The following is a 20604-nucleotide window of genomic DNA, read 5'->3' as shown; positions in this document are numbered from 1 at the left end:
GTGCAGTTGAACGCTCTCGACCAATCAGCGGGCGACAAACTGGACATATGAAAACTGGGCTAATTCAAATGAAAGAGAGAGAGAGAGAAAATAACTGAATGAAGAAATGTTGTTCAGCTGATACATTACGCAAAGTCGCCAATAATCACGGACTATTTCAATCCCATAGATATCTTGTAATATTGTCTGAAATACACTAAACACCAGCTAAATGCGCCTTTATGACTTTGCCCTTGTTCTCATGGAGTCTTACACCAGAAAGTATCCTACTGGACATCTAGTTAGTGTGTGTGTGTGTGCTGTTAAAAAACATCTGTACTGCATTTAATGTTCATTCATTCACCAGCGGATTGGGTTTAGGTGGCTCACAGTTGTGGAGGGAAGATTTGTATAAAACAGTCTGCAATATTTTACACATCCTTCACAGATCGGTCACTGCACGTTCTCAGTGATGGATAAAAGACGACAGGGACATAACAGCTGATATTTGTGATATAGGATATACTGGAAATGTTTCATTCCTCTTATACCAGAGAAATGCATCAACTATTACAATTTATTAATGACTGCTTTTTAGCTGTTCATGGATGTTTCATTTAATGTTGTGAAACAGCTGAGAGACAAGTTAGTTCCTGTTATCACTTACATGATAGAAGGTATAAACAGTCGTTCACTCACTCATTGTCTCTCTCTCTCTCACACACACACACACACACACACACAAGTTATAAACAATCATTCCCTCACCAGTCTCTCTATCGCTTGCAGATCATAAGCTGGGGTTAGGTGTTAACAACAAGAGGTTTGACACATGTATAAGCTACGAACGACTTTTTATGAGGTTTATGAAAGCATAGCTTTTAAAATATAAGTTTTCAAACCAAAATATTTTTTATTAATTTAACACTTTAAGAGCCAGAAATACACCGATCAGGCATAACATTATGAGCAGTGAGAGTTGAAGTGAATAACACTGATGATCTCCTCATCATGGCACCTGTTAGTGGGTGGGATATATTAGGCAGCAAGTGAACATTTTGTCCTCAAAGTTGATGTGTTAGAAGCAGGAAAAATGGGCAAGCGTAAGGATTTGAGCGAGTTTGACAAGGACCAAATTGGGATGGCTAGATGACTGGATCAGAGCATCTCCAAAACTGCAGCTCTTGTGGGGTATTCCCGGTCTGCAGTGGTCAGTATCTATTAAAAGTGGTCCAAGGAAGGAACAGTGGTGAACCAGAGACAGGGTCAAGGACAGCCGTGGCTCATTGATGCACATGGGGAGTGAAGGGTGGCCCGTGTGATCCGATCTAACAGACGAGCTACTGTTGCTCAAAACTACTGAAAAAGTTAATGCTGGTTCTGATAGAAAGGTGTCAGAATACACAGCGTATGACGATTCAGGGCCATTTCGGCAGCAAAAGGGGGACCAACACAATAATCACAGAACATTTGGTAGTCACAATGTTATGCCTGGTCAGTGTATGAAAAAAACTGCAAAGAGGCTCAGACCACAAAGCTTCCACGAGAAACATCAACGGCAACGGAAATGACGAGATAGGAGACGAACAGCGAAAATTATTTTTTTTTATGTCCATTAAAAGTACAGATACATGAAAAACAAAATACAAATGTCAGAAACAAGTACAACAGTTTTGAGCTGGAATTCATAACCAGGCTTTACACCAAAGGCAAATGGAAATAAGAAGGAATATATATATATATATATATTCTGACTCCTGTACATTAACTCAGATTAAAAGTTTGACAGATGTTTACCAGACAAAAGTCCATGATTCACAAAAGAATGATTCTTCACTCCTTTTCTAGAAGATTTCAGTGCACTTTAAAAAGGTACAACTCAACAGATCAATTCAGGCTAACCAAATTCTAACAACCTTCTAGATGAAACAGACACTGCAAATGTTAACCCCGCTTAAACGTTGCCATGAAAATGTTCAGAAAGCACTGCTTAGACTAAAACCATACACTGCTTGTGTCTAAAAAATTTTTTTTTTTTTACAAGGACAGTGAAATAATCAACATACATGACACAGAAGCATGTGATGAACTGCACATAGAGCAGATGGTATTATCATTTTGATGCCATTTGGAATTGATTTCTAGCTGTTACTGGAGCATAGAAGTACCAATATGACTAAATTCAACTCTCTTGTAATGACTACACATTTCTGGTTTTGTTAATGAATGATCATGAAGTATTTCTCACTAACAAAAACCATTACAAGCTTTCCAAACATTCCTCTCAAATGTCTACATAATTCATAATGTGTCCTGTAGCAAAAAAAAAAAAAATCTATATCTTGCACAATCGTCAGGTTTACGTGGCTGGTTTTAATTACAGAAAGTCAAAATCCATCACAGAGCTTGTACTGAAACTGCTCACATCAGTCATCGCATTTGTTTTTGTCATTATTCAAAATTGTTCCCATGTGCTCTGTGTAAAGTGTCACATCATCATCATCATCATCATCATCACCACCACCACCACCACCACCATCATAAACATGCCAGGAAAACAAATATACATCAGAACATAGTACAGCCATACAAATAATATGCAACAATATTAAAGAAAAATGATCATTACAGTTCAAACGTCAGTACATTTAACACCTTTCAGTCAACTCAAAAGATACAATCAGCGTGTTTTAGAAAAGAACGACTAACTAATTAAGGTGGAATCATTCAGGCATCACACTGTAGGCTACAATCCTTTCCTTAAGAGCGGTGCTTTTAACAAGTTTAGAAACAAAAACGTGTAGCAGGTTGCTTAAGCTAAAGTAGTGTCCTCTTTACAATTGAAAGCAAGAAACAGGGAGTGCGATGTACTGAAAAGCATTATATTGAGTTGTACCACTTAAATTCGATTCCACGCTAGACCCTATGTTCATCATACCAACAAGCAACAAAGGCGAGAGAGGATTCGTTTTCTAAGTAAATGTGAGACATGGAGCCATGATGTCAGCACAATTGGAATTTTCTCAATTCTATACTAATTAGATGATGTGGCAAAACAACAAAACGAAACAAAAGGCTCAAATGGTTTCACAGACCAATCCTAAGGCGCAACGGTTTTTGACATTTCCCGTAATTTCTGACATCAGATTAGTTCCCATTTACACTTTGACTAGTTTTAGGGGGAATATATATCGCATGGATTCATCTTATACTATAATATACAAGATACATTATGTAGAAAAATAAACACTTGGAAGGAATTATCAGGGTCTTTGGTAAGTATATATACCGATCAGGCATAACATTATGACTAATATTGTGTTGGTTCCCCTTTTGCCACCAAAACAGCACTGACCCGTCATGCACTATGTATTCTGACACCTTTCTAACAGAACCAGCATTAACTTTTAACAACAATTTGAGCAACAGTAGCTCGTCTGTTGGATCAGATCACACGGTCCAGCCTTCACTCTCCATGTATATCAATGACCCTTTGCTGTGCATGACCCTGTCTCCAGTTCACCACTGTTCCTTCCTTGGACCACTTTTAATAGATACTGACCGGGAACACCCCACAAGAGCAGTTTTGGAGATGCTCTGATCCAGTGGTCTAGCCACCACAAAAATTGGTCCTTGTCAAACTCGCTCAAATCCTTACACTTGTCCATTTTTCCTGCTTCTAACACATCAACTTTGAGGACAAAATGTTCACTTGCTGCCTAATATATCCCACCCACTAACAGGTGCCATGATGAGGCGTGTTAGTCACAGCACCTGTCAGTGTTCATAATGTTATGCCTGATCTGTGTAGCTACTACAGGTGCGAATCTGCCAACAAAACTAGCACGTAGTCTAGCGCGAAGCTGAATGTGTATAAATCATACAGTGTGATGTAACTATACATCTAAATATTTTGGCTATTAGATAATCTCACTGAAACAGTGCACACTCACATGCCCAAAAGAGACTACAAGCAATCTTAGAGACTCGTCACCTGCTAGTGTGTCTCTGGATAACTGATAAACACTTTAACTGAGAATGAATTTGGAAAACACTTAGGATATCACTGTTTTGGGGGGGTTCATGGCAGATAATATTTCATCAAAAGGTTGTGCCATCATCCTGTAAATAGGTAAGGAGTCAGCTTAAGAAACACAATAGATAAAAACAGTCTAAAATCTCACTAGTGAGCTGATTCGCTTAAACAAAGAGGGCCAAGTTGTTGTAAGATGCCACAGTGAAGCTGACATAAGCCTAATCATAACCAGGCTTCAGCTCTCAATATGTCCGTGACTCTCCAAAACCCCAGTTGGTATGAAATCTTTACATGCAAAGTTTTTTTTATTTATTGTTGGGTTCCACCAATTTGTTTTGAGGAACGTGGAAAAATATTTGAGTTCAGTAAAGTGTATATTTTCAGAGCTATAACACAAAACCTCAACATTTCTCCATGTGAAGGGATTTCCCACACGGATATAAACACAGGACCATAATAAACAGATAGAGAAGAAAGTCATACAGAACACAGGCACAAATGATCCAATGCAATTCCCCAGGCTTTGAATGCTAATCATGTACAAACTGAACTAGAAATCCCTTCATTTTACTTGTAAATTCTGGCCAGTTTATTTATTTATTTGGCACGTCTGTGCATTATTTTGCCTTCAGCATTCCAACATCAACTTCCAAGAAAGGAAAAACACCCAAAAATACAGGCAATGCTTTAAAGGCAACCTATATGACTACTCAGTATTTCCACAAAAATAGATCGAAACAGTTTATGTTGGATTTGTTATAATATCTAAAAAATAAAGTGCAAATTCAGCAAACGAAGGCCAGAACATAGGTCGGAGTTACAGAGAAGGAAATAGAAATGGGAAAACACAAAAACACTTGAAAGCGAAAGACTATTACACGTCTATTGTGTCGTCTATTTAAACACAAACAGATGTGTGTCATTGGTATTGAGTATGGATTACATAATACATCATTCTTTTTTGTACTGAGTTTAATTAGCTAGTCCTGAAAGCCTACAGAAAAGTAGTGTTTATCTTGGAGGGAGTATGACTTAAGAGTCAGTAGCTTCGATTAAAAGACTATTTCTGTTACATATTTGGGATTACTCTAGCGACTGACTAGAAAACACAACTGCAGGGTGTTCAAAACGTCTTGCCTACGTTTTCTCAGGGACATCTCCCATCTCTATCTATCGATCTTCACACCCGTTCCATCGTATTTTTTGCTCAGTTGCAAATTGTGAGATATGGGAAAAGACAGGGGAAATCTCCTGGTGCACACTACATATGTGCAACATAATGCATACAGGTCATAAATGGGAAAAAAAAAAAGAGGAGTTGATAAGGGCAAGTTAAAAATAGCATTGGAAAAAACATAGGGCATGCATCCTAATCCTGCATTAGGAAAAAGAGTAGCATTTTAACCCAGAAAAAAGTACAATGAAAATTATAAGAGCAGGATTAGGGAACACTTAAATGTTACATAATGTAAACTAAAGCATAACGATATATATCATTTATTATTGGGTCAGACTTTTGTGACCTGCAGTTCATTCACAGTAGAAAGCTTTACCTTACTAATAAACCATCAAGTTCGACTGTACACGAGACCCAGTCTTAGCCGACCCATGCATTCACCCTTTACAAGCGTCGCTCGCGTTCTTCAGTGACCTAAATACCCGTTTAGCTGTCCTGAATGATAATTATAACCTGTTTGAACAGTACAATTACAGGAATTAGACTGCTGATATCGAACAGACAGTAACCGCCTGCCGAAGAGCTTGATCTAGGCTAGAACAGAAACCACCTCTGACTGTTGGGAGGACACATAACACACATTGTTCTACTTTTCAGATCTTCTGTGACACATATGACATATAAATTATGCATTGACAGGAGACATAATTATGTGCAAGGGTGTGTTAAGGACCAAGAGAAACAGAAACCCTAGCAGCAAGAACCAACTTGGACTAAGTGTTGGACTGAGTGTTATTCTGTGGCGTTATTGTTCGTGCAGCTTCTTCAGTGGTTGTGGGATTAAATTAGGCTCGGAAAGCAGACTGCAGACCTGAAGTACACTCGAAAAATCTATAATAGATCTAGCTGGAGATCTGACGAACGGATGGAACTTGGATCAACATCCGAGTCTTGTGTTTAGTTAAAACACAATATTACTCGTTTAGTGCTCGCTTGGCTAAAGGTGAGACAAAGTGACAATTTCCAATTATCTCAGCTGGCAGATACTCTCCATATCATCCACCTGTACGTTTTTGTATTGCTTATGGGTCATGGGGAACCTGGAGCGTACATCAAGGCGTGCTGCACACCCATCGCAGGGCACACTCGAACACACACCACAGACAATTTAAAGATGCCAATCAACACTTTTCTTTGGACTGGGGGAAACTGGAGTACCCAGAGGAAACTCTCAAAGCAGAGTGAGAACATGCAAACCCTAGACAAATGGGGGAGGTAGAAATCAAATCCCCAACCATGGAGGTGCAAGGCAAAAATTGCTAACCACTAACCCACCTTGTCCCCCTACTATAGAATATCTTGCAATGCACTGAAGATTTTCAGTTATTGATTGTAGATCTGAACATCACTTCATTGATTCTAGAGTTCATCAGTCGGGCTACAGAAACTGTAAGTCTTCAGTTGTGCCAGGTGCCAAGCTGTGAATCAATTAGATCTGCATGGTGCAGATACAACACGGAGACTCCTATAAAATCCATTTCAGCCAGACAATTTGATTAATACAGTATATCATATGCAGGAGTTACCGCCAACTGCTACTTCCGGATCTGTAGTTTCAGCCAGAGAATCCAGACCGAGTGTCGATGTCTGCAGAGAAATTGTGGTTCTGCAAACTGCGCCTGTTTTTGAATTCAAGCACTCGGGTCTTGTTTACTAATAATTTACATTTCAGTCTGCTAAAGATTGTGAACTTAGATGTGCCTCTGGAGCTGGAATTGAAGAAGTTGAAGATATTTCCTTTTTTCTAATAGAAATTTCCATGTATACCATCATCAGTCTTGTGTGCCCGTGCTAGCAGGCAGTGCCCCGTTAGCTTCCGGCAGACTGTCGATGCCCAGGTAGCCCAGCAGGATGTCGGTACGCCTATGAGATAAACTCAAAACGTCTTCGGCTAGTGACTGAGTTGATGTGAAGCGCACTTTGTCGTGGTCAAACATGTCTTTCAGGTACTGCACAATTTGTTGCTATTAAAACACAGGAGAAGAAAAAGCATTAATTTACAAAGATAAAAGCTTATATTAGCCCTCAAAATGAGAGGAATCTTTATCTAGGAGTCAATTTGTTTTTTACGAAAATAAAAAAAAACCCTTACTAAATATTTATTTTTCTTCACAATACCATGTGTCAAATATTGGCACCACTAGAAAATCCTATCAACAAAATGTAACTGGAGCAATTTTAATTTTTTTAAGTAGTGAAACATGGGGAAGATTACAGAAAATACTAAATAAATAAAATCAGACAAAGCCCTTTATAAATCTAACAATGCAAAATAACTGCACAAATAAAAAATGGCCATATCCACAGTGATGACGATAATGATGAAGTTTAAAACAAGAAAAAAAGATTGGCACTAAGGTAAGAGAGGCAAGCATTTCTCTAAGGATTGTGGTCGGACTTGTATTTGGAGAAGATGGTGCCGTTTTGGAGTCACCAAATTTTCAAATATACAATTAGACGCCACCTCCGTGCCAGCAAATTATACAGAAGGCATGCTAAACAGAAGCCTTTTCTGTCATCTAACCACAAACATATACGTCTGAAGTTCTCTAGACAACACTGGAACTTCAACTGTCAGATGAAACAAAAATAGAGTTTGGTGGCAGCAAACAATGAATGTGTTTCTGGCATTAAAATAAGGACGGTTAGACAGAAAAGCACCTAATTGCTACTATTGGGTGTAGTGGAGGATCTATGGTGATGTGGGACTTTTTTTTTCTTCTCTGGGGTGAGCTGAAGAGGGGAGTCTAAAAGAGAAGATCTAGATCTCATCAAAAAATTCTAGCAGAAGACACAGTGCTGTTACGAGAGAAAGAGGGGTTTACACATAGCACTAAAAGTAGCATTGGAAGTCATTGGAAAAATGTATATATTCTGAGTTTTATTATTTATTTTTATTTTTTTTAGAACATTGCTCATGCTTCCTCAAAGACATACAAAACTAGCCAAAGGCATTGTTTCAAACTGATGCTGTGACACTGGGCAGAATAACACCCATGGAGGAAAGTGTTATCCACATACACCATCTCACAGACATCCACAACTGGCCGTCTAATGTTGGTAAGAGAATCTCCATCTCTCAGATCCAGATAGCACTACCAAATTGTGAGGATTCTAACTCACAATACCCTGATGATGAGGTGTAGAGCTTTTCTCTCTCTTTAAAAAAGGTGTTGGACTTGAAGTGCACATCCTACCTTAAAAATAGTGCACACTTCAGTCAGGTGCTGTCTGGGCCCCAGAAAGCCGAACGCCAGAACTGGACTCACGTGTTCCGAGATGGCGTAGAAATGAGATATGAACCCATCTGGAACCTAAACAAAGGAACAAATGTTTATTTACATATTCATTCATTCATCTTTCTCCATCAATTTGCTTGATTGAATTGCCTAAAAATGTGGCAGAGTAAACCTCTGGAAATTCTCCAGTTTTAGTAATTAGCAGAGTTTTAATACAAGGTGGCACACAATTATCTTACATAAACAAAGAATAACAACAGGATAATGAACTTTTCTTTTCTCATTGTGAACAGACAACAGGCAGACTGTAAATAAAGGTGTATGAAACCTGAGGAGTGGCTTTTTAAGTTTTATAATAGCTTACCATCAGTAACCTTCTTTTGGCTTTCAGCACTGACCAACATGCTGTAGCTAAAGCCTGAGAGGTAAAGAGAGTTGTTAAGTGGTTGATGCATGAATTATTCAGTAAAATAACATCACTAGCAGACAGAATATTACACATAAAGCGGCAACTGTCAATCCTGAGGACACTACGCTGAACATTATAAGGCACTATAGAAACATGCACTGGATGCAAGAGATCTGCACACAAGGCCAAATGTTTTCACATCCAGCCCATTCAGGAAACTCACTAATACTAATAAGTCCAGACAGACGGCCTACATGGAAAGATGGGAAGTTATTATGTAATGTGACGATATTGTATCTCAATGTATAAATCCTGTGCGATCTTGCAACCATGTGTCAAGTGCATGGTGAAACAATGCCTTTTTGCTAAATGAAATCCAAATCAGGGCGTCTTGTGTGTAAATATCCCTACAAATGGATCTCCAATATTCAATATCAGAGTCTTGTTTTGAACTCTCATTCAGTCTTTACTGAATCAAAACCTAGTTGCTTTAGAAATACTGGACATTCAGAGCAGTCTCGTCTAAAAACCTGATTCACTCCACGATGAATCACGGGTCGTTCTCAATGATGTCTGGACAACTGCTGACTAAATCTGCCACTGTTGCTGGATCTGTTCCGTGTTTTTACAGACAAGCACACCAGTAGTGGTAAAGGGAACAACTGTGTAATTCACTTCAAAATTCTAGCAGCAAATATAGAATATTTTATAAAAACAAAAAGGTGTATACTAATCATAATAATTAAGACACGATGCGTTTCAGTTACTCCACTATGTTCTGTAACAATATGCTATTAGACACTAAGGCTTAGGTTGTGCCACCATTTAATTTGGAGGAGTACTGGAAGGAAGGACCTTGACTTAAGAGATAATGGTAATGAGCAGCTTGTGCAAAGATAACCCCCACCTGCTGAGATAAGCATTCTGAAACTGTTTATAAGAATGTGCCAAGACTGAGTTTAACAATTGCTCCATTGACCAACCAAGATTTTTTGTTTTTCAATAAAATCTACTTTCGACATCGGAACCCCAGAGACCCCGAGAGCTTCTTCTTCGGAAGAAACTTCTACCACATAAACTGTTTGCAAGAAAGAAATCACCGTCTCTTTAAAACTGTCTGAGAGCCATCGATTCCGTAAGACAGCCACCACGGAGGTAGGTGGGTTCTCCAGGTCCTCAAATGCATCCATGAGGATGAAGTCCAACACGATGTCGAAGAAGTTCATACACACCACCTGTGCAGAAATCAATGGCCAGAGGTCACCACTACTAGACAATTTTTTTTATAAAAGTTGCACATAACCTTCAGATATATCCCTAAGCCCTGCAATGCAAGCAACAGGTTTAGGGATAAAACCAACAATTGCATGCAAGAATGTTCATTTATGTTCATCTGTAGATGTAGTTATCCTTAAAAGCGAGTCAAGTAGACATATAGGCACAAAGAGAATAAAGAGGGGGAGAAAGAGAGAAAGAGAGAGAGAGAGAGAGAGAGAGAGAGAGAAGAAAAATGAAAAAGAAAAGTGAAAAAGAGAGCAGAACAGACACAGACCCCTCGGCCTTCAAGTTCCATCTTGGTGGTTGGCCATGTCTCCTCTCGTTGAGTGTACAGCAACATGTCCTGATAGCTCTCCAAAAATGCCTTTGGACTCTAAACACACACACACACACACACACACACACACACACACATACACACACACATACACACACACACACATACACACACACATACACACACACATACACACACACACACACACAGAGTAATTTAGGAAAATGCTACATATTGTCTGTTGTACCATTCAGCCTATAAAAATACGCTTTTTTGTGCCGATCATTGTAATACATCTAATTCAGCGTATAGTAAAGCTCCGTATATTCATTAACTATACAAAGCCCACAGTCCCTATAGTACTCTACTCACAATTTTGGCTGTTTTCAAGTTTCCCGACCTGACTGGATCAAAAATATTTTAAAAATGTTTGTTACTCAAGAAGTACAACTATTCCGGAAATTAGGGACAGTCCACACTTTTCCCTGAGAGGTGGTCAGTCTGTGCCAGTGAGGAATATTAGGAAACAAGTGCAGCTGATCTAACATGGATTACAAATATGTTCTGGAAGTCGAAAGAATTAAAACCCATACATTTAAGTTGACATAAGCTAGAGGAAGAGCAAGTTATTAAATATTATATTAAACAATAAGAACGTAAAAAGAAGACATTAATAAGTTAATTAAGATATGACAGTGTTTTTAACCACAAATTAAAGTGCTGTGATTACTATTCTAATGCCACATTCCTGCTCATCAGTTTTCTTGAGTGTACTTGCTTTGTTACTTTTTTGAGTAGCTCCAATGAGTCATTTAACTACTTTCCATGACTAATTATGTAGTCATTAATACCACTCCTGTCTTAACACGTAAAAAAGGAGGTGATGCACTTATTAAAATATAGATATTATTATACAGTGTTTAACAATTACTAAACAGGACACAATTGGGACAGTTTGAGGAGACATCTTTGTGGTTTTAAAAAATAATGGATTAAGCTTATTAATATTTCTAGAATTATTTTACACAAGTTGTTATAAATAAGGCTCCTGATATTACCTTGTTGGCTTTGATCATGAGTCCATTGATCATCTGTTTGCCTGTTTCCATGAAGAAATTCTTGTGAGTCTCATCCACCAGTAACACCTACACACACACACACACACAGTCAAAACCTACAGACTACAAGAAACATCACAGATAGTGAGTGAAAACTGAAAGGAAGAAAGAGAAGAAACCACAAAAACCAAACCAGAAGAAGCGAAAATAGTTTGTGTGTGTGTGTGTGTGCGCGTGTGTACTGACGTGGAAAGCCTGTCGGACACAGTGCAGCTTAGCCAAGAAGTCCTGATCGCTGTAACACTCCAGTAACTCTGTTCTAAAGAGGATACAAACACATGCACACTTCGAATTCTAAAAATCTTTTAACTAAAATGTCTAGAGCCACAACTGTGTACTGTTCAGCATTTAGTACCTGAGTGATCTGCACTCCACTTTCCCTTCTCTCACTAAACTCAGTGCCTCTTCATACAGAGCTGCAGGTTTTAGGGGCTGATAAACCTCATCGGGACTGAACGTATCAAACAGCTACAGCATGGAGAGACAGACAGAGAGAGAGAGAATCCAGATTTAGCGCTCATGATTTTAAATGATTTGGGGAAATTTCAGTAATTGGGATTTGCTTGCATTTGAAGACCTTTGTATGGTTTTCTGTTACACACATTCAACAGTAAAAACAGTATGGAAACTTTATTTGTAATAATTGTCCTGTATAAGAATTCCCTGACTGTTTGAGTGACTGTACTGTACAATTTCCCATCATTATTGTTTGCCTCCAAATAACCAACAATAAATACCGGTAGGCCATATTTCTGTACAGTACTGTACTTATTTTTCATCTTTCTGTATTAATAAAATGCTTTCTTATACTTTACTACACTGGGCTGCAAAAAAAAAAAAAAAAAAAAAAAAAAAGTGTGTGGGTGTACATTTTCGCCAACCTCAGCGGCAGAGAAAAAGGAATCGTCTGACGTGATGGTAGCGGCATCATCATCCCGGACACCATGAGAGCTTTCCACAAGTGGCAGAATCAATGTGCCTTCACTCTCTGCATTACAAAATAAACTGAAAACACTTAATCACACAATCAATCAATCAGTAACAAATAATATAGGGGTTGGACAATGAAATGAAACACACAGGCACAGAGCAATAGCACTAACCGCACATAAAACATTGTAATCCACACAATATAATGGAGGCTCTAAAAAAGGACAAAATGTTGGTGCACATCTTGCTGGTACATCTGTGAGCAGGACAATAAGGCTTTTGAGAGCCACGTTATCCAAGGTCATGTCGACATATCACCGTGATGGATGAATCACATCCAACAGGACTAACTGTAAATGCATCCTGAAAGGGAGGATTGTATCCAAAAAACATAAAACCACAGCTGCCCCACTCACTGCAGAATGAAATGTGCTTACCAAGGTCAGCTAGCAGGCTATCTGCTGGTATTGTGCTGCCAAAGTCTTCCTGTAAATGATAAGCCCGGTGCAGAAGGGACTCCAGTTTTTCTGCAAATTTTCGATTACGGGTTTCTGGCTGTTATGATCATAACACACACACACACACATATATATACACACACACCTTAATCAGTTAATAGTGCTATTTAACAAAGATGATTTTTTTCTAGAAATATAGCATTGCAATAATTAGAGCTAAACTTATTCAAAAGACATTGCAATCTTGTGCATTCACTTAACTGCTTCCTAAAATGCAGATTAAACTGAAGCAATGAAATTCTTAATATAATACTAAAATGTTCCCACCAAGGTAAGGTAACATTTATGTTCAACTATTTCAAATATTCCATCAGTCCAATAGCCCTGCCATATTGTAAAAGATCAAATGTTAAACTCTACACTATCACATATCCCTATGAGCCATTAAAACCAGAGTAATGGTGAGATGAGTGGATTTTATGGATTTTACCGTGAGTGCCGCCCCCTGTCGGGTGAGACTGTTAGCAGAAGAGTTGGACTGAGTCTGGTGTCTGATGTTCAGTGCTTGCTCCCACTTTTGCAGAGCTTCCTCAAATAGCTCCATACCTACAGGGAGTGACAGTTTATTACCACTGACTATATAATGTGGAGTGCATGATAGCAGTTGAAAAGTGAAGAAAGAATGTCTCTGATGCCCTCTAGTGGCTGGGTGTAATGTAATATTTAACCTGAAGTTACACCGACCAGGCATAACCTTATGAACACTTGCCTAATATTGTTTTGCAGCAAAAGCAGCCCTGACCCATCATGCACTGTTTATTCTGGCACCTTTCTATCAAAACCAGCATTAGGATTGGATCAGATCACATGGTCCAGCCTTCTCTCCCCACGTACATCAATGAGCCTTGACCGTCCATGACTCTGTCATCGGATCACCACTGTTCCTTCCTCGGACCACTTTTGATAGATACTGACCACTGCAGACCGGGAACACCCCACAAGAGCTGCAGTTTTGGAGTCCAGTTGTCTAGCCATCACAATTTAACCCTTGTCAAACTCGTTCAAATCCTTACGCTTGCCCATTTTTCCTGCTTCTAACACATCAACTTTGAGGACAAAATGTTCACTTGCTGCCTAATATATCCCACCCACTAACAGGTGCCATGATGAGGAGATAATCAGTGTTATTCACTTCACGTGTCATAATGTTATGCCTGATTGGTGTATATGGGCAGTCAGTTTCTGGCATTTGTGTTTAATCTGAACCTCTCATTTAGATAAATTTGTCTCACACCCATTTTGTTGTTTAGGAAATTTATAGTTTAACAGATAAACTGTCTTGAATTATGGATGCACAGACACTTTTATTTACCTGGCAGCTTTAAATATTTGACACCAACAGAGCAAAGTTCACCATCTGACAGAATATATTGACACTTATCCTCAATATCAAACAAATGTATAAATGTGTTTTTGTATGGTTAAAATGTAACTTGATAGTGTGGTCAATGGTCCTGTGTGGAAGCCTCCTCCCAATAACTGTCACTGTTTTTATGGTTTTCATCTGGCATTCCTGGTCACCTGTACGTTGTCCAGTTTTTAGAAAAGGACATCATTTCAGTGCATGTTCCAAGCATCATTTCACTTATTTGATGTTTTGATTCACTGGGAACAAGGCAACCAATCTTCAGTAAGCCAAGTGTGCTAAAAATTCTTAGTAAGTGCGTAAGTGTATGCACTCCTGACATTAAGAGTTTTATCAATAATAAATGTGAGTGAGCATCACATGCACATACTGCCACACCTCTAGTTTCTACAGCACATGCTCTGGCTCTAATGTTTCTTCTCTAGCACAAAAGCAAGTCCAAAAGGCATTATTTAAGTTTGCCAGCTTTTGGGTTCAGTCAGCCTTTTAGCAGACATAACATGTAAATAACTGACTGAACTGATGAGGAAACTGATTCTATTGTACACCTTACTGATAAGAACTTTACAAACCCACAATCTAATCTAAAGCAGCATAAACACAGACTTCCTCTTTACAAACACTTCTATAGATTTAATTACCTATGAGGTATAGGTTCTCTGCATTTGCATCTTCCATTGCCCCTGGCTCCTCTGCCACAGGCTCCGCCTCCCACGTTGAGGCTACAGCGGCTGATTGGTTGGGAGATGCAGGGAGTCGCGCCTTAAAAACATAAAGGCAAACAGACATTCAATAAGAGTCTACAATGTTGTTAATTAGCATTAGCATAAAAGAAGAGAAAAAGCAGGTAAAAAGTCTGTGTGAGAAACTGGAGTGTGTGTGTGTGTGTGTGTGTGTGGGCCTCATACGGATGTGTGTGAAGAGCTTGAGTGTTTGCTGGCGGCAAGTGAAGAGATTCCACTCATGGTGTCGTTGCTGCGAGTACTTGGGCTCAACATCTGACGGCCTGGAAAGGGACCTACAGACAAACATTACCAGATTTAAAATATTATTAAAATAATAATCATTGAAAAATTTACTTTTCGTTTTAAAATGTCTCTCATATAATATAAAAAAAACTAATAAATAAATAAAAGAATGCACTGAGATATTCAGGTTTTATGATATGGGCAAAAAGTCCACACAGCAATACAGCTAGAGTCTTGTGGCCAGTAGTAATTCATTATAAGTTGAATTTCAACAGTCAAGCTCCAGAAACCATACAGCATGTTCAATAACTGATGCCACAAAATGTATCCCATGTCAAATTCATCTAATCTTTTTGTTGAGTGTTGCCCTGCAGACAAACAACCACTTAGCAAAACAAAAGTTTTCATTTGATATCAGAATCTAAACCTTTCGATTCGCCATTTACATTTACATATACACCGATCAAGCATAACATTATGAGCACTGACGGGTGAAGTTAATAACACTGATTATCTCCTCATCATGGCACCTGTTAGTGGGTGGGATATATTAGGCAGCAAGTGAACATTTTGTCCTCAAAGTTGATGTGTTAGAAGCAGGAAAAATGGGCAAGCGTAAGGATTTGAGCGAGTTTGAAAAGGGCCAAATTGTGATGGCTAGACCACTGGATCAGAGCATCTCCAAAACTGCAGCTCTTGTGGGGTGTTCCCGGTCTGCAGTGGTCAGTATCTTATCAAAAGCGGTCCATGCAAGGAACAGTGGTGAACCGGCAACAGGGTCATGGGCGGCCAAGGCTCATTGGTGCACGTGGGGAGAGAAGGCTGGCCCGTGTGATTCGATCCAACAGACGAGCTACTGTTGCTCGAACTCCTGAAGAAGTTAATGCTGGTTCTGATAGAAAGGTGTCAGAATACACAGTGCATGACGGGTCAGGGCCGTTTTGGCAGCAAAAGGGGGACCACTATTACACAGGTGGTCATACACTATTACACAGGTGGTCATACACTATTACACAGGTGGTCATACACTATTACACAGGTGGTCATACACTATTACACAGGTGGTCATAATTAGGACAGGCATTATGCCTGGTGTATATGGGATTTTTCCCAATACATTTAACACACACCAATTGGACAACACAACACGACAAACATTCTAATATACAAATAGCTAGCTATGTTTAGTCTGAAGGTGCTTCATGGTGGTGTGTCAGGCCTCAAAGCTTTAACTAAAGTGCACACTACTACTTCAAATCCTACCCCCTACTGGACTACACACATCAGCTCAGGTGTGATCATTCTCACGGTTTTCACTAGGCGGATTGATTAGGTGCACAGATAATAACCCATTTGTTCAGTACCAAGAACAAGCAGACATATACTGGAACTCTCCTGCTTCAAATCTCCTCAGAGTGAAACACATCTAAAGAAAATAAAGATGCTAGCCAAACTGGAAAAACAGCTTAAACCGGTGACGCAAGAACAGAACGCTAAATCCTACAGCTGGACACTGGCCAATGGTTGCTTTTGTCAATGGAGGAAAAATGATGTGCTACATGATCATATACACATTTCTTACCCTTACTCCATATTAATGCACTTAACTAGATCACTATACACTGGAGCTTTTACCTGAGCAGTGGGCAAGCTAATAAATGCATCATTTATCATAAATTTGTATATGGTTATAAAAATATATTCATACATTCACAGAGAATTCAAGTCCCAAGCCCCACACTATGCACTAGTTAAGATGCCGCACTTAAGACGACCTTAAGAAATGAAGCTGAAAGTGTACTGACATAATACATAACAGTACAGCAGGAAGCAGTTTGGTATGCTTATTTTTCCACCAAGTATCACCTGTCACTGCACAGCAAAAAAATCCTACATGCTGTAGCTTGAACTGTGGACGGTGTGTATGTGAATGTGTGTGTTACGTGTGTAATACACATTTTCCGATGCTGTTTCTGACCTCTCTTCAGTGACGTGGGTCTTCCTGAGCGTACCAGTTGCTCCGGGACGCCCACTGTCTTGGGTGCTGCCTTCTCCGTTACCTGCTTCCTTTTTCTGCTTCGTCTCTTTAGGTGGTGCGCAGTGAGTGCTAAGGCCACAGAACCCAAAGCTGTCGCAAACAGCACTTTCTTCAGGCTTGGGTTCAGTCGAAGCTGTGAGAAAATAGACTAAGAGAAGAGGAAAAGTTGACAGATAAGACCATTAGAAACATGGACATGATAACTGTTCTATCTTGTCTGTGCTATGATGAAATAAAGCTGGTAAAAAGGCAAGATCAAATTAACTATGATAATGTGAGTAAGAGTACAAAAACTTGATTTGAGCATGTCTGTGCTGTGTGTATGTGTATGCACACATATGTACCTGCCCAAAGGTGGAATACAGGAACACGGGTATCTCAGCCACGGTCATGGCTAAGGCCTGCATGATGGACACGCCCTCCGTATGCCTCATTGACATCTTAACTCCCTTCTAATGAGCTGTCACATCCAGAGCTTGGCTCCCTGTTTTGGGGTCAGCCAACAACCCTGCCTTCAAACCAACCTCTGATTAGCGTAGATGCCAGATCTGCCCTTTTTCTAATATCATAGGGGTGCTGCTGGTTGATGATCAGCTTTCCTGCATCTCAGGTCCATGGCATTCATTTATGCTGCCTGGGAGACAAGAAAACAGTGCACAGTGGCTTTGGTTAAATAAACAGGTCTCCATGTTACTGCAGCCACATGATACAACATGCATTTTAAAAAACACAGGAACTCAGCAAGACTAGCAACAGGGTTCTTGAAGATATTTTTTACATAACACCAGGCGATAAACAAGCTGGGGATAAATAAAGATCATGTTTAACAAACACTGCATTCAAAACCTTTGCAGATATTAAATGCCAATCTTATGTACACCGATCAGGCATAACATTATGAGCACTGACAGGTGAAGTGAATAAGACTGATTATCTCCTCATCATTGGCACCTGTTAGTGGGTGGGATATATCAGGCAGCAAGTGAATATTTTGTCCTCAAAGTTGATGTGTTAGAAGCAGGAAAAATGGACAAGAGTAAGGATTTGAGTTTGACAAGGGCCAAATTGTGATGGCTAGATGACTGGATCAGAGCATCTCCAAAACTGCAGTTCTTGTGGGGTGTTCCCGGTCTGCAGTGGTCAGTATCTATCAAAAGTGGTCCGAGGATGGAACAGCGGTGAACCGGTGACAGGGTCAGGGGTGACCAAGGCTCACTGATGCATGTGAGGAGCGAAGGCTGGCCTGTGTGATCCGATCCATCAGACGAGCTACTGTTGCTGAAATTGCTGAAGAAGTTAATGCTGGTTCTGATAGAAAGATGTCAGAATACACAGTGCATGACGGGTAAGGGCTGTTTTAGCAGCAAAAGGGGGGCTAACACAATATTACGCAGGTGGTCAAAATGTTATTCCTGGGCGGTGTATAATCTAGACATATTTATTCAATCTGGGCAATTTGAAATTGGTTAAGTCGTTTCAATCGCACCTTTTCACATCATGATCTAATGGTGTTTCCAAGAGAACACTCATTCTTGATTCAGTTACAGATCCAGGATATATTTAATGTGTAAAAAATCATGAATGAAAAACTTCAGGGTGTGCTGTTTCTAGAAACTTATTCAACAAAGAGATGGTGCGTCATGGCCTGATGTGAAGCATTATTAATTAACAGCACATCTGTAGGCATTTTACACAGCAAACTGCCGATTATTACAAGATTTTATTTACTTACAAACAGGTCGATCAGTTATATAAATTATTGTGCCACGTACACAAGACAACGTGCTTCCGTCTTGTAAGTAATGTTATAGCAGCTATAAGGAGTCATTCCCTCGCCACTCATTCCCTGTCTGTTTACTCTCTCTTGTAGCTTAGAAACCTCAATCCTCTGTCCTGAAACTGGAAAACTTAAAGGAACAGTGTGACATTAAAGACATCATAGCCATGTGATTATAGAAAGTTAATCAACACCTTCTAAAAAAAATCGGCTTTAAGAATTCAGCATCACTGTGGAGGGAACTGAACTGCATACTGGCTAGTTTTATATAGATAACCACGAATACTACATGTCTTTGTTTTCCAAATTGAAACAAAGTGAACATATTCAGTTTTGTGAACAAACAGCATTACAAAAGGAAATAAAAAATTTCACGCACTAGTGAAAGCAACGTCCACCTCCAAAGGCAATGGATTTAGACTATTAGTGTTTTTTGAATCAATAATACATTATAGCACAACAGAACATCCATATTTGTCCAGGTCTGGAAATAAGTGGGAGCGACGCTCAGGCTGAGGTCTCGAGCTCAGGTTACTGTCTGTGTGCACGTTCTCTCTCTACGTTTCTGCACAATGCTCTGATTTCTTCTAACCTCCGAAATACACATGCCAGTAGGTGACCTGGATACACTAAATGACCCCAGTTCATGATGCCCTGTCATGGACAGATTCAGGGTTTATTCCCAGCTTGTGTCCACTGTTCCACCATGACCCTGACCTGGATAAAGCGCTTACCAAAAATGAGTGAAGGATATTGGAAGACGTCCATATTTTTTCCCCAGAGATATCTGATCTGCACAAAAACCTGGTAAATGGACTGAATCATTATTTACCCATTTCATTGTAGAAGAGCCCTTTTCAGACAACAGCAGAGAGCTGGACACTATCGACACAGAAGGGCATTATCATTAACTACACTGCATAACTGACCAGATAAGAAAAACCCTCTAATGTCTACCATGACTTTAAATGTCAGAAGTTTGACTGCTATCAATTGCAGATATTTGGAAACGGTTTGTTAGAAGGGGAAAAAAAGGAGAGTTGTTAGCTTCAGTGGACTTTTTGTGAAGTTTTCCCGTGACACTGTGTGCAGGCTGATAGTCTGACATCACACCCCTGTCAAACACAACATGCTAGCTAGTTAGCACTGCTAACAACCCGCAGCTTCCAAAGCTAACACTATTGCTTCCTGTCTCATTGGGGGGAAATGCAAATACGAATACCAACCTATTATCTGAAGTATCTTTGAAAAGAAGAAAAAATACATAAACATAGCCATTACCATACTCACTCTAAAGGACCGCTGGAGAAGGACATTCTCGACGCCGCATTTCACGCGCACAGTCCCACGTCACTAAGGGCGGGGCTGTGGAGTCAATTGACAACCAAATCCACCAATAGCCGCAGAGGCTTGCTAAGCGTTACCCAATCGCTT

General features: G+C 39.6%; 1 protein-coding gene across 2 annotated transcripts; it reads right to left on the bottom strand.

Annotated features, from left to right (window-relative positions):
* Nucleotides 1-1570: 1570 nt before the first annotated feature.
* miga2 (mitoguardin 2) lies at nt 1571-20592 on the bottom strand. 2 transcript variants are annotated; one of them, XM_058415002.1, is made up of 16 exons: nt 20461-20592; nt 17738-18027; nt 17334-17541; nt 15296-15405; nt 15029-15149; nt 13452-13567; nt 12941-13058; nt 12455-12561; nt 11929-12041; nt 11760-11832; nt 11514-11600; nt 10453-10551; nt 10001-10135; nt 8856-8909; nt 8450-8566; nt 1571-7216 (listed from the first exon to the last, which is right to left on the bottom strand). In XM_058415002.1, the coding sequence occupies exons 2-16, from the start codon at nt 17831-17833 to the stop codon at nt 7025-7027; spliced, it is 1746 nt and encodes a 581-aa protein (XP_058270985.1). In that variant the 5' UTR covers nt 17834-18027; nt 20461-20592; the 3' UTR covers nt 1571-7024. The 2 variants fall into 2 exon arrangements, with proteins under 2 accessions (XP_058270985.1, XP_058270986.1); XM_058415003.1 differs by having other exon boundaries at nt 20452-20518.
* Nucleotides 20593-20604: the final 12 nt, after the last annotated feature.

Source organism: Hemibagrus wyckioides, linkage group LG18 (genome assembly GCF_019097595.1).
Source record: "Hemibagrus wyckioides isolate EC202008001 linkage group LG18, SWU_Hwy_1.0, whole genome shotgun sequence".
Taxonomy (NCBI): Eukaryota; Metazoa; Chordata; class Actinopteri; order Siluriformes; family Bagridae; genus Hemibagrus; species Hemibagrus wyckioides.
Note: the sequence above shows the minus strand (reverse complement) of the source record. Positions and strands in the feature narration are given on the sequence as shown.